Source organism: Oncorhynchus clarkii, chromosome 1, assembly GCF_045791955.1.
Source record: "Oncorhynchus clarkii lewisi isolate Uvic-CL-2024 chromosome 1, UVic_Ocla_1.0, whole genome shotgun sequence".
NCBI classification, from domain to species: Eukaryota; Metazoa; Chordata; class Actinopteri; order Salmoniformes; family Salmonidae; genus Oncorhynchus; species Oncorhynchus clarkii.
The window spans coordinates 42,280,887-42,295,620 of record NC_092147.1 but is presented as its reverse complement, the minus strand read 5'-3'; the positions used below and the strand labels follow the sequence as shown (position 1 = coordinate 42,295,620).

General features: G+C 42.6%; 1 protein-coding gene across 1 annotated transcript in view; it reads right to left on the bottom strand.

Annotated features, from left to right (window-relative positions):
* LOC139407243 (transmembrane O-mannosyltransferase targeting cadherins 2b) overlaps positions 1 to 14,734 on the bottom strand; it is a 167,879-nt gene that overhangs the window by 50,969 nt on the left and 102,176 nt on the right. Inside the window, exon 3 of the mRNA XM_071150848.1 lies at positions 1,587 to 2,433. Coding sequence (XP_071006949.1) covers positions 1,587 to 2,433 — 847 coding nt within the window. The remainder of the gene's footprint in view (positions 1 to 1,586; positions 2,434 to 14,734) is intronic.

The following is a 14,734-nucleotide window of genomic DNA, read 5'->3' as shown; positions in this document are numbered from 1 at the left end:
CCTTCTGTGAGCCTGTGTGGCCTACCACTTTGCAGCTGAGCCGTTGTTGCTCCTAGACATTTACACTTCACAATAACAGCACTTACAGTTGACCGGGGCAGCTCCAGCAGGGCAGAAATTTGACCAACTGACTTGTTGGAAAGACGACATCCTATGACTGTGCCACGATAAACGTCACTGAGCTCTTCAGTAAGGCCATTGTAGTGCCAATGTTTGTCTATGGAGACTGCATGGCTATGTGCTCAATTTTATACACCTGTCAGCAACGGGTGTGGCTGAAATAGCCAAATCCACTCATTTGATGGGGTGTCCACATACTTTTGTATATATAGTGTAGCTTGACAAACAAATCGACTGAATAGTGTTACTCTTCAATATTTTTGCTTGACAACTAAATCAATACTGCAGCTAAGTATGGACAGTTGGGATCCATCATGTATACATATGGGCTTATGTATGCACTTATGCACTATTTAACTGGGTCTACATACTGCCGAAGGCAGTAAGAGAACTGTGAACATGAATGACAGTGAACAATCTGTCCCTTAGATGCTCTCCCGATGGCTGTATAGGACAGGAAAGACAAAGAGTGAGTCATTCGGGTTGCATTTCATAAAAATGTATCAAGTGCTCAGTTATGCCAAAGGCTCCTTTTGAGCTATGCATTTATATATTAGTTAAGGTGTCCGAGAGAGATATCGCCGAAGTCTAAATAACAACAATAGGAAAGCTGAGCAGAGCAACAAAAAAAACAAGTCAATAACTTCACCCTCTAAAATGCGACTGTAAATACAACAAGACATTTTAAAGAGAATATACTACAACAGAAACCTTGCCATGTGAATTTGTTCCGCCTCTTTAACTGTGCTTTCTCACAGAACTTATTCTCAATGCTTAACGGAGTGTGTCACTATTTCAGACGCGGCCCATTGCGTCTCATCACACATCGTATGAGGACAGTGAGCCAGGGAAGGAACGTAGCTGCTGCTCTGAGTTGCGTTGCCAGGATAAACACCTGTCATGTATCGGCCCTGCCACAGAATCTGAAAGGGAAATGAGCTAACACAACATGTCCTGCCGTTACCTTTGTCCTTAGCCCGGGCTCACTATCTCAGGAGTAACACTATTAGCTATGCAGTACTCTTTGGATGACCGTGAGCCTAAATTTAAATGTTTGAATATTCTAGTAATGTAGTTTCCCCTCATTGCCAATCAAGCAGCGATGTCAGTGAAGATGTCCTCCAAAAGTAAGAAGGAGAGAGACTCTAGTCTGCCATAGTGGGATATTTAGTAGGTTTACAATGAAGGCTTTGTGTTGAAAGGTCCTTCAGCCATGATATACTGCCTGGAGAGGATAAACTGTCTGGAAGCAGATATACTGTAAACAATTTAACAAGGAGCTCTGAACACTTATGCTCACATCTCAGAGTACATTTTAAAAATCACCCTTTCTATCACTCCCACATTAACAGGGAGTAGCTATCGCGCTATCACTTCACGTGATGTTACATTAGGCCATACAGAGTCAACCTATATTATGTGAGAATGTTAAAGTGTGTGTGTGTAAGCTTGTCTGTGTGCGTTACCTTTAGCAGGATTCACGTATATTCCTGACTTGTAGAGCATCTCCTCGTTCTGCCAGTCCTGGTTCCTCAGCACCGTTTTAACCCCAAACAGCAGGACCATGGCAGCGCTACAGTACACCACCACAGTCCTGGACGACCTCCGCCTCAGCCGCACGTACAGGGACCTCAGCCCCACCGCCAGCAGCAGACAGAAGCCCATACTGGGGATGTACAGTACTCTCTCTGCTATCACAAAGCCCACGTAGAAGAACAGGTTGGTGGCAGGGAGGAAAGGGATGGCCAGTAGGCCCAAGGAGAACGCCACTACATTCTCAGTGGTGGGCAGTCGAGTCCTCGTGACGTAATGCTTTTTGGTACCGTTTTGTGCACTGGCAGGGTGAGGCTCTGTTTCAGAGTTTGTGTGGTCGGGAAGGTCAGGGTGGTAATAGCTGTGTCCATTGGTGTTGGACTTCCCGTTGCCGTTGGTTACATGATGGGCTTTTCCGTTGGTCTCCTTGCCCTTGACCCGGCGGGTGCAAAGCCCAAACCAAGTCAGGAGGAGCAGTCCCACATAGAAGGCCACGGTATGAAGGTTCCTCCATTCGACAATGCCTCTGATCAGAGGCAAGGCGTCCATGGACCAATCGAAGCTCAGCGTGTCCGGGCAGAGGAGGAGCCACATGTTGACAGCGGGCAGGTAGAGGAAGGTGAGTGCTCGGGTGAGAAGGGACGGGGAGTCCCCCGCTGGGTTGTCTGAGTTGGAGAAGTTGGGTGGTTTGTTACCCATCCAGTAAAGGCGGCAGACCAGCAGAACAGCCCCCCAGGCAGCCAACAGCAACACACTCAACAGCAGGTGGACGTTCCTCCTCTGGAAGAGAGAGAAAACAACAACAGAGCTGAAACTAGGAGGAACGGCAATCGACTGGAAAGCTAGCAGCAACAGCAAGAAAATATCATGAGAAGCTAGAGCCAAAGTCGTTTTCTGGTTGATTGGTGATTTTCTAACTCTTGGAGTCTTTGCATTTGATTTTGGTCCAGGCCATGTCGGTCAATTGAGCATAAGATTGAATGTAATAACTGGAAAAACAACACAAAGTATAACGGTTTGTTAACGGAAAAGGAAAAACACAAGTGTGTTAAGTAACGTTATCTGAAACAAAAGCTGTTTTCATGCACAATTTTCTCAGCCAAGTGTTAGACTGCATCTTTAGAATGTGTTGCAAAAGTCAACTACAATGGATTTTATTGTTATGTTTTGGCTGTGATGTGGGTTTTTAAACACCCATGAACAGGAAGATATTGGTTAACAGTTGCTTGGGCTTATAAACCAACAGAAAAAAATGAAGGGAAAAACTGCCCTGTGACTTTATCTTTGACTTCAGCCAAAATAATCACGGCTACACTGAATTCATTGCCTGTTGCTGAGCAAATGTGGTCTAACATCATAGCATTCACTTATTCCGTGTTGTCTTTCTCTTCACAGACCTGGCTCTTGCGGACATGTCAAAATAAACGCCAGAATACGGGCCCATAGACGGTCTTAACAGTCATATTGCAAGCTTGATATGAAATACTTTGTGAAACTTTTACACGGAAATGATTGTGAAGTATTTATAAAGCGTTTGAATCTTTTACACTTTGGTGGGAGCGCAGATAAAAAAGCTGGCCTATATTGATCCCAATAGAGCAGTTCCCGCAGTAGGATCAACTGGCCATTCTTACTGTGTTTATTTTGGAAAGAACACTCCCGCTTAAAAAAATCTTTAAGGCTTCCCTTTCACAATAACGCCAACTAGTATATGCAGGGAAACATTCATGTCCCCTGCAACAGTGCTCTGTGGTCATGAGAGGTTGATCTCATACTGGCACACCATCCAATCACGAGGCTATAATACATAACATATAATATCTTACCAATTTAGATGTATTGTAATTGACTCATTTCCCCATAGAGATTGAATGAAAAGGATCAGATCTGACTGCCTATCACAAAGAGACATTACACAGACAAAGCCCTGGAGTTATGCAATGGACTTTAATTCGTATCAGTCCTTAGAGATCTCAAGATAATAGACCTCCCTCACAGACATACACACAATAGAGTATTGGCTTTTATTCCCCATGTGCTGTACAGTATTCCTTTGGTACGTACACCCCTCTTTACCATTTAAATAGAAAGCCATTGCTGGTGTCGAGCTGAAATCCCTTTAAGTCCATTTGATGTGCCCTCTTCCATCTCAGCATGTCAAATGGATTACATGTAGCATCTACTGTATGATCAAATACTGGGTCATTCCGTGAAATGAGTGCCTTTTGCGTCCCTTTGATATTCCATGTAGAAATGTTGCACCAATATTGCACTTTAAAAGCCTGTTGCATTAATTGACTTGCCCTTTAATAGACACCACATGGAGAATTCAACAAATCTCAACTTTAAAAAAAATGTTTTCCTTCTAGGAAGATTTTAACCCATTTAATCCCCCAAAATGTTACCATCATTGTAAATCTCTACTTATTTTGTTTCATTGACAAAGTCATTTCTGAAGATTATTATTTATTTAATGTGATTATTTATTTCATTTATGTCTGTCGCTTATTTTAAGGTCAACCCTGTTACGTGAAATGAACTTTTCATGAGGTGAAACAATACCTTTTAAAATATTTTTTTCTAAAGAAGCATTGAACATCTAATAGTCAACCCATAGTGTAAAAGCAGGTGAGCAGGATATACTCTTTTTGGGAATTTCCAGGTGTTTTGTGCTGGAAAAGTGGGCGAGTCGAACAAAACGTATACAGTACACACCTACTCACTCAAGGGTTTTTCTTAAGTTTTACTATTTTCTACATTGTAGAATAATAGTGAAGGCATCACAACTATGACGTAACACATATGTAATCATGTAGTAACCAAAAAAGTATTAAACAAATCAAAATATATTTTATATTTGAGATTCTTCTAAGTAGCAACCCTTTTCCTTGATGACAGCTTTGCACACTTTTGGCATTCTCTCAACCAGCTTCATGAGGTAGGGGTGGTATTCAGAAGACTGCCCTATTTGGTAAAATACCAAGTCCATGGCAAGAACATATGGCAAGAACAGCTCAAATGAGCAAAGAGAATTGACCGTCCATCATTACTTTAAGACATGAAAGTTAGTCAATGCGGAAAACTTCAAGAATTTTGGAAGTTTCTTCAAGTGCAGTTGCAAAAACCTTCAAGCGCTATGATGAAACTGGCTCTCATGAGGACTGTTACAGGAAAGGAAGACCCAGAGTTACCTCTGCTGCAGAGGATAAGTCCATTAGAGTTACCAGCTTCAGAAACCAGCAATTAACTGCACCTCCAATTGCACCTCACAGAGTTCAAGTAACAGACACATCTCAACATGAACTGTTCAGAGGAGACTGTGTGAAAAAGGCCTTCGTGGTCGAATTGCTGCAAAGAAACCACTACTAAATGACATCATTAATAAGAAGAGTTGCTTGGGGCAAGAAACGCAAGCAATGGACATTAGACCAGTGGAAATCTGTCCTTTGGTCCAAATGTAAGATTTTTGGTTCCAACCGTTGTGTCTTTGTGAGACGCAGAGTAGGTGAACGGATGATCTCCACATAGGTGGTTCCCACCGTGAAGCATGGATGACGCAATCTGATGGTGTGGGGGTGCTTGCTGGTGACACTGCCTGTGATTTATTTAGAATTCAAGGCACACTTAACCAGCATGGCTACCACAGCATTCTGTAGCGATATGCCATCTCATCTGGTCTGGCCTTAGTGGGACTACAATTTGTTTTTCAACAGGACAAGACCCAAAACACACCTCCAGTCTGTGTAAGGGCTATTTGACCAAGGAGAGTGATGTAGTGCTGCATCAGATGACCTGGCCTCCACAATCACTCGACCTCAACCCAATTGAGATGGTTTGGGATGAGTTGGTCCGCAGAGTGAAGGAAAAGCACCAACAAGTGCTCTGCTTATGTGGGAACTCCTTTAAGACTGTTGGAAAAGCATTCCAGGTGACTACCTCATGAAGCTCGTTGAGAGAATGCAAAGCTGTCATCAAGGCAAAGGGTGGCTACAATGAAGAATCTCAAATATAAAATATATTTTGATTTGTTTAACACAAATGTTGGTTTCATGATTGTAGCTGGGCCACTCAAATACATTCAGAGACTTGTCCCGAAGCCACTCCTGTGTTGTCTTGTGTGCTTAGGGTCAATGTCCTGTTGGAAGGTGAACCTTTGCCCCAGTCTGAGGTCCTGAGCACTCTGGAGCAGGTTATCATCAAGGATCTCTCTATATATTGCTCTGTTCATCATTGACTCGATCCTGCCTAGTCTCCCAGTCCCTGCCACAGAAAAACATCCCCACAGCATGATGCTGCCACCACTATGCTTCACCATAGGGATGGTGCCAGGTTTCCTCCAGACGCGACGCTTGGCATTCAGGCCAAAAAGTTCAATCTTAGTTTAATCAGAACAGAGATTCTGGTTTCGCATGGTCTGAGAGTCTTTAGGTGCCTTTTGGCAAACTCCAAGTGGGCTTTCATGTGCATTTTACTGAGGACTGGCTTCCGTCTGGCCACTCTAATATAAATCAAATCAAATGTATTTGTCACATACACATGGTTAGCAGATGTTAATGCGAGCGTAGCGAAATGCTTGTGCTTCTAGTTCCGACAATGCAGTAACAACCAACGAGTAATCTAACGAAACAATTCCAAACCTACTACCTTATACACACAAGTGTAAAGGGATAAAGAATATGTACATAAAGATATATGAATGAGTGATGGTACAGAACGGCATAGGCAAGATGCAGTAGATGGTATCGAAGGGCCTTCTTGTTGGAGTGTTGCAGAGATGGTTGTCCTTCTGGAAGGTTCTCCCATCTCCACAGAGGAACTCTGGAGCTCAGGTCAGAGTGACCATCAGGTTCTTGGTCACCTCCCTGGCCAAGGCCCTTTTCCCCAGATTGCTCAGTTCTGCCGGGTGGCCAGCTCTAGAAAGAGGCTTGGTGGTTCCACACTTCTTGATGGAGGCCATTGTGTTCTTGGGGACCTTCAATGTAGACATTTTTTGCTACCCTTCCCCAAATCTGTGCCTCGACACAATCCTGTCTTGTAGATCTACAGACAATTCCTTCAACCTCATGGTTTGGTTTTTGCTCTGATATGCACTGTCAACTGTGGGACCTTATATATACAGGTGTGTGCTTTCCCAAATCATGTCCAATCAATAGAACTTACCACAGGTGGACTCCAATGAAGTTGTAGAAACATCTCAGGATGCACCTGAGCTCAATTTCAAGTCTCATAGCAAAGGGTTTAAATAATTATGGAAATAAGGTATTATTATTATTTTATACATTTGCAAAAATGTCCAAAAATGTATTTTCACTTTGTTATTATGGGGGTATTGTGTGTAGATTGCTGAGGATAATTTTTTAAAATCCATTTTAGAATAAGGCTGTAACGTAACAAAATGTGGAAAAAGTCTAGGGGTATGAATACTTTCTGAAGGAACTGTATATGCTACTTCTCGACCAACAGCCTATTGACCAAACAATCGACCAGTCGACTAATTGGGGTCAACCCTAGATGGCAGAGAGCGTGTAAAGTGGTGAGCGGTTTGCTGATGTCAATGTTGTGAACAGAGTGCCGCATGGTAGAGGTGGGGTTATGGTATGGGCAGACATAAGCTACAGACAACGAACACAATTGCATTTTTATCGAAGGCAATTTGAATGCACAGAGTTACTGTGATGAGATCGTGAGGCCCATTGTCGTGCCATTCATCCGCCGCCATCACCTCATGTTTCAACATGATAATGCACGGCCCCATGTCACAAGGATCTGTACACAATTCCTGGAAACTGAAAATGTCCCATTTTTTCCATAGCCTGCATACTCACCCGACATGTCACCCATTCAGGATGTTTAGAATGCTCTGAATCGTCGTGTACAACAGCGTGTTCCAGTTCCCGCCAAGGTACAGCAACTTCACACAGCCATTGAAGAGCAGTGGGACAATGTTCTACAGGCCATAGAGTTGATCAGGCTGTTGACTATGTGAGAGGGACGTGTCACGCAGCATGGGGCAAATGGTGGTCACACCAGATATTGACTGGTTTTCTGATCCACGCCTCTTCTTTATTTTTTTAAGGTATCTCTGACCAACAGTTGCATATCTGTATTCCCAGTCATGTGAAATCCCTCGATTTCAATTGACTGATTTACTTATATGAACCCTAACTCAGTACAAATCTTTGTTTCTTTTATATTTTTGTTCCGTGTAATAGTCGTTTTTTGATGTGGGAAAATGTGTTTTTCATGAAAATGAACACGTGCTCATTATTACAGAATGTTAAAATTAGGTGGTTTTTTTATGACCAAGTTAAACTACTCAAAAGGCACCGAAATGGTGGAACGACCCTACTGCATATCGCAGCTGTGACAGTGGCTGCGACCGTGGCTGTGTTATTGATCTTCCCCTCTGTCTTTTGACATTGCAGATTGATTCAGTGAGGAGATGTGCGTATCCTCAGGGGAAATGGGACTAAAGGGGCAGACTCTCCTCTCATCTGCCGCTGATGACTAGCAGTGATGTACAGAGTCATTCTCCCCACAGATAGTGACAGTGGTGAACACAGACAGGCCTTCAGCTAGGCTACTACCACAGTACAATAGAGAGACTTGTACTGTTAATGAATTGCTCACAAACCCACACGTCATGCTACTCACTGAAAGAGATATCAAGAGAGTGATTCAGTCATTCCATATTAAAAATCATAGAGATGCTCTTTAAGGAAACCATAACCCAATTGGTTCATGGATGGGGTATAGCTTAATACAATAATAGTATAGCCACTTGATTTAATTACTCTATCTAGTAATTTACAGACATAACATTGTCAATGGAACATCCAGTCTGTTAATCAGTTCAATATGTCAAATATGTTGTAAATCTACATGTTGAAGACATCAAAATTCTTCATAACTGTTCGTTCGTTTGACATCTGTTTTAGTTCATTGATCAAAGTTTTGCTTCGAACAAACATTGAAATTCGAGATTCTGCTATGCCGTACAATCCATCACAATCGCTCCTTACAAACTATGAACTGGTGTGTTGTCAGAGTAACTACGGAATTATCATCAGATCATTAGATGCAGGACTAATTGACAGAGATCAAATCTGAATTGATTCCAGCATTGAGGCTCTTCTGTTTACCCCTGGTATGGTTTTGTGGGCCGTCTAGGCCCACATGAAGTTAGTCAAAATGGCCCAGTTGTATAACTGTGTCCCCATCTAGTTTAATCTTTAAGCGGCAGGCTACAGAGGCGGAGAGGAACAGCATGACTGAAGAGAAAGACCGAGGCAGCCGGAGACTCAATCTTCCTATCTCCGGCTATTGAGATTAAGTAAGACATTCATTAAATATGTATTCAGCCATGCTGTACTAATTTGTAAGTGGGCCTGTTGATGTAGGCTATGCTACCATACAGCTCCAGAGCAAGATTCCTTAACATTACCAAGCTAGCACAATTGGAAGTTATGGGAACTTGTGTTTTATAGTTTCACATTGGTTGTGGGAACTAAGCCACACGTTTCCTGACCGGTAAAAGTGAAAGTGTTCGATTTTAACTTCTGAGAACATAAGTGGAAATTTCTCCTGCTCTGTGAATGTTTACATTAAGGTTACAGGAGGCTCTGATAATGTTTTACACTGGTTCCTTAAAAGTCAACCTGGGAGGTTTTATAATGGAAATTATAGGTTATTTTGATTTAAAAAAATATATATATTCTTGAAAACTTTCATTGAATGTTTCAATAAGACTTTTAATGACACTGTTAGCTTATTTTGGATTTCACTTTTTTGAACTCCAAGAACAGATAGGACACATGGAAATTAATTTCCTTAGCCTTTAACCAGGAAAAAATATTTCTGTACTGAAACTCCCACAGAAGAATGTTGTTTCTTAAGGTTCTCTGAACTATTTGAGAACATTCCCCAATGTCAAACCAGTTGGAGAATGTTCCTAGAACATTCCCAAAATTGAAATGAAATGTAACGGTGTTTGAACTTTTAGTAAATGCTCTGTTAAAGTGACAAAACACCAAGAACATAAATGTTTTTTGTCAAGTTCCTTAAATGTGCTGAGAATGTTCCAAAGCCAAGCAACTACCGTGCACCATTCCCAGAAGGTTATGGGAAGCTTGTATGCAAAATAACCATAGAACAACCAAACTCTCACAAAGCTCTGAGATACATATGGTTCTCAGAGCGTTATGTGCAAGTTGAGTAGACTCTCGTTGGATACCATCCCAATTACAAAACAATGTGTAAGGGCAACACTGTCAAAATGTATGACAAATCAGGACATTATTTTCAAAGGATGAGGATCCACTGTTCAAATCAAATCTAATTGTATTGGTCACATACACATATTTAGCAGATGTTATTGCGGGTGTAGCGAAAGGCTTGTGTTCCTAGCTCCAACAGTGCAGTAGTATCTATCAATTCACAACAATACAAACAAATCTAAAAGTAAAGTAATGGAATTAACAAATACATAAATATTAGGACGAGCAATGTCGGAGTAGCATTGACTAAAATACAGCAGAATAGAATACAGTATATACGTACATATGAAATGAGTAAAGCAGTATGTAAACATTAAAGTGACCAGTGCTCCATTATTAAAGTGACCAGTGATTCCATATCTATGTACATAGGGAAACAGACTCTAATGTGCAGGGTTGAGTAACCAGATGGTAGCCGGCTAGTGATGGCTGTTTAACAGTCTGATGGCTTTGAGATAGAAGCTGTTTTTCAGTCTCTCGGTCCCAGCTTTGATGCACCTGTACTGACCTCGCCTTCTGGATGGTAGCGGGGTGAACAGGCAGTGCCTCCGGTGGTTGATGTCCTTTTTGGCCTCCCTGTGACATCGGTGCTGTAGGTGTCCTATAGGGCAGGCAGTGTACCCCCGGTGATGCGTTGGGCCGACCGCACCACCCTCTGGAGAGACCTGCGGTTGCAGGGTGGTGCAGTTGCCATACCAGGTAGTGATACAGTCCGTTCCAGAGGTTAATATGTTGCTTGGCAACAGAAAGGTCACCAGTTCAAATCTTCATATCCCATGTTTCTTGCTAATTCAAGAACAACTATCAAAAGTCTCAGGTCGGGTCCCAATGGAAGATGAAGAGGAGGGACAGTTTCACCTACTCAGCATTACTTCAGGTAAACAGCATACAATGGCTATGCTTCCCGAAATTAAAGCATTAAAGCTGTAACTTTTTGGGTGACCCGACCAAATTCACATATAAATGTGTGTTATAGATCTGCCAGTCTTATTGAAAGCAAGTCAAAGAAGCGGTAGATCTGTTCCATGTGCGCTATTTCTATGCTTCCAGCTCTTAAGTTTTGTCTTTGCGTCTTTTACGCTTTTTGTTTTTTACACCAGCGTCAAACAACTGAAAATATCATATCGTTGGCTATGGAAAATATATTTCACAGCGGTTAAAATGGTACACTGATTCTCTACAATATACTTGCTTGTTTTGTCACATAAACTGAAAATAGGCTAACTATTTGAATTTTAGAAACCAGGAAATGGACGGAGCAATTTCTGCATAGTGCATCTTTTAAGAAATCCTTGGCTTTCATGTTATAAAATTCATTTTTAATCTTATAGGAGCACACATAAAGAACTTGCTCTAACGGTTTAAACCTATTACAACCACAGAACCATGACTTTTATAAACTTAGCCTAACTCACCATGAACTTAGTGGCTCTGCTCAAGGGAAGCGAACGGACGACTACAGCACTGCTGACTACAGTATTACACATCTTGATGAACACCACACCAATATCACAATGTCATTTGCTGTGGTGTATGGTATCTGTGTCAGGAGTACGTGAAAGGACAAGCTGCAAGACAGGGGAGCTGATGTGTAAGTACGGCCATAGAGACTAAGGGAAAGTAGGTTAGCAGCCCTATAGGGCAGGAAGACATAAGGGCTCACTTCCCCTGGAACAGAGGTTAATATCATATCTATGTATCATAGGACTCCACTAGGAGGCGTGATGGACACAGAGGAACGTGACATTTAAAGCTGACCGCAGTAGGATTAGCCATTGTGTCAGTTCAAAGGACATGTCATGGCTATTACTAAAATAAACACATGAACAAAGGGGATTATGGTCAATGTCATCACCCCTTCACCTCGGGCTTGTCCTCCGCAAATAATAGATTTTACTGTGCAGATTTTAGTTGAAAGATGATCTGACCCTGGGATAGCCTTGTCCCAGATCTGTTTGTGCTGCCTTGCCAACTGACCATAGGAGTTGGCAAAAAAGCACAAACGGATCTGGGACCAGGATAACTGTGGGACGCTCTTATGACATTATTAATTTATGCGAGGAGCTGAAATTAGGCAATGGAGAGAACATGTAGGGATATTGTGACCATTCCACGTCACATCTGATGATGACAGAGCCGTACCCCATTTCAATTCTTCATTCTGAATCTTTCAACAACAAAAAAGCAAGATACGAGACGTCAACAGCTGTATGAGTCGCTGCTATGTTCGAGTGACGTTAAAAGCAGAGCCAAAAATATGTTGATGTGGTTTAGGTTGTGAATTAAGTAACAGCGAGGAAGCACAGCTTTGGGTTGACAAACATAAAAATAGAGGATAGCGGCAACGGGACATTTCATGCTTTTCTACAGATATAAATCAGCATTGTTCTTGGTGGCCGTGAAATCCACCCTACATCCCAGATCCCCCTGCCATTAGGTCCCACAGTTCTGTCCTCTGAACTTCACGTGAACCTGTCGGTTGTCCGTTTAAAAAAACTCCACAAATCTGGCTTTACACACACTAAATCCAACTAAAAAAAAAAGATTATAGTGCAAAGTAGCTCCGCCACTTCTCAATCTAAACAAGAAGGAGAAACTGTAAATAAGAAGATGTGGATTTGGAAGGGGACCAGGATCTGCAGCTGTTGTAGGATGCTGCCAGGGAGGTCAGAGTGCTGTGGTGTTAATAACACCTGCTGCTGGGGTTCTGGACAGGATTTACTGAGCGCCGCGTCACAGTGCTTTCACACCATCCCCCGGGCCTGGGCAGGGGCTTAAGACACCACCTCTGTGTTTAGCCAAGGCGCACCAGGGGGGAGGGATTTGAAGAGGGGCTCCGCGTGTTGGATGTGGAGCTGGGACTGGAACGGCAGTCTGAGTGGGCTGGGAGCCAGAGGCAGCTCACGGAGTGCCACGTAACAAATGTGACGCCACCACCCCACTCTGCAGGGCTGAACTCGCTGCGCATGGCTGCCTCTGACTCTGGCTTGGGCTCTGCCAGGCAGATTTATCCCTGTTGTGATGGGACCACCTTCCAGCAGGGCAGAAGGGTATTTGAGTCTCCTGCTGACTGTGTGCTGCTGATGACTCTCTGGCCCAGGGCGTACGCATACCCAGTACCTGGCTCTGGGACAAACAAGTATGTCATGCTAACTCTCTAACTCACTTCCCAGCCTCATGGGCACAGTCAAACACCACCATGCAAACCACATGTCTGTTGGAGTTTTCTGTGTATGCCATGCTATTTCCTGTGTCTCTGTTAGGTACAGGCTAATACCTTAGGCAGAATGGCAAACATGAAAAGAGCCTTTAATGACATTTCAACACACACCATTTGTTAATTCTACACTCTTTCATATATGGACTCCCTTTACTGCCTGGTTTAGACTAGCTGTGGAAAATTGACTGCAAAACAGAACAGGATATCAGTTGAACAAACAGGAAATGCATTGTGTCTGCTAAAGAAAACCTTTTGAGGGTTCACTGGCCGGTGTTGGAGAACTTGATGCGCATCACTATTATCTCATAATTAAACAAACATGTGCCTCTCCCTAATATGCCTCCAGTTAAAATGTCCTCCTGTCAAAAGCACAAGTTCAATTACGGGCCCAGCAAGGGGTCCCCGAGTGCCACAAATCCATTATGCTGTGAGCCAAGGAATTCCAACTTTGTCTATTTTGTCTATAATCCCGTTTAGCTTGAAATAAGTGGTTTAGCACTTCCCGGTAGGAGGCATAAGGGATATTTCTCCCCCTTTTTTCTTTTTGTATTTCAACTTTATGAGGAAGGCAGGTGAAGAAAATATCCTTGGAGATGATGAACAATTACAGAAAGTATTGGTGCTTTGAATGCCTTTTTTTCTCAACACTTGGGGTGGAAACGAGCGGAAAGAAAGTTTGATCCAAAAATGGTTATTGAGAGCTGCCACTGAATTGTAAGAGAGGTGCTCTGCCATTGATTAGGCTTGAGAACTGGAATTGGCAGCGTTCCAAAAAACAAAACATGTTTGTGGCAAACCGGTTTTCAATACCAAAGCCTATATGTTCACTGGCTTAGACCTTGCTGTTCACTTTGTGCCCGTTTCCTGAAAACTGATATATTCACACCCTCCACTGGCTAACATGATAACCAGCTTCATGCTGGCCTGTCTTGTACCATAGCATATTCTGTGTTCTCTCTCCTTATCTGCAGAGTTTGTTCAGTAAGTAAGCAGTGAATCCTGGTGAGTAAAACATGCTGATTGTTTGCAGGAATGACAAGATAAGAGTCTCTGTGTACTACTTCCCAAAAATGTGTGATGGATAACTAACGTCTGGCCAAGGTTTCCTAGATGGTTTAGAAAACTCATCTCTCTGGGAAACCAAATAGTGCCTTAGATAAGCTTCTCTGGTTAGTGGGGAAATTGGGAAGGAGCATGAGGCTGTACAATGTAGAATGGACATTTTCCATTTTATGATCTTGTCCTCAATATTAGTCAAATAAACCCGTTGATCCGTTTGTCAGAAGAACGACCAAGTAAAAACACACATTAAATTCAACTGAACTGTTGACCAATTAAACAAACATCCAAAGATCTACCCGTCACACACACACTATAACAAGTTAAAATAAGGCATAGGTGGTGTCATAACCTTGACAGTGTTCACCTCTAACGACCACAGAGCGTGACCAGGACTCATGTGGGTCAAACCTTCAGTGGGTCAGCCACAGCAGTGGCCTGTATCAAAGCATTTAACCTGGGTAAACATCCTCACAGCCTGGACACAACCCACAGAGTCAGCTGGTCCTGGTATGGAAGTTATGGA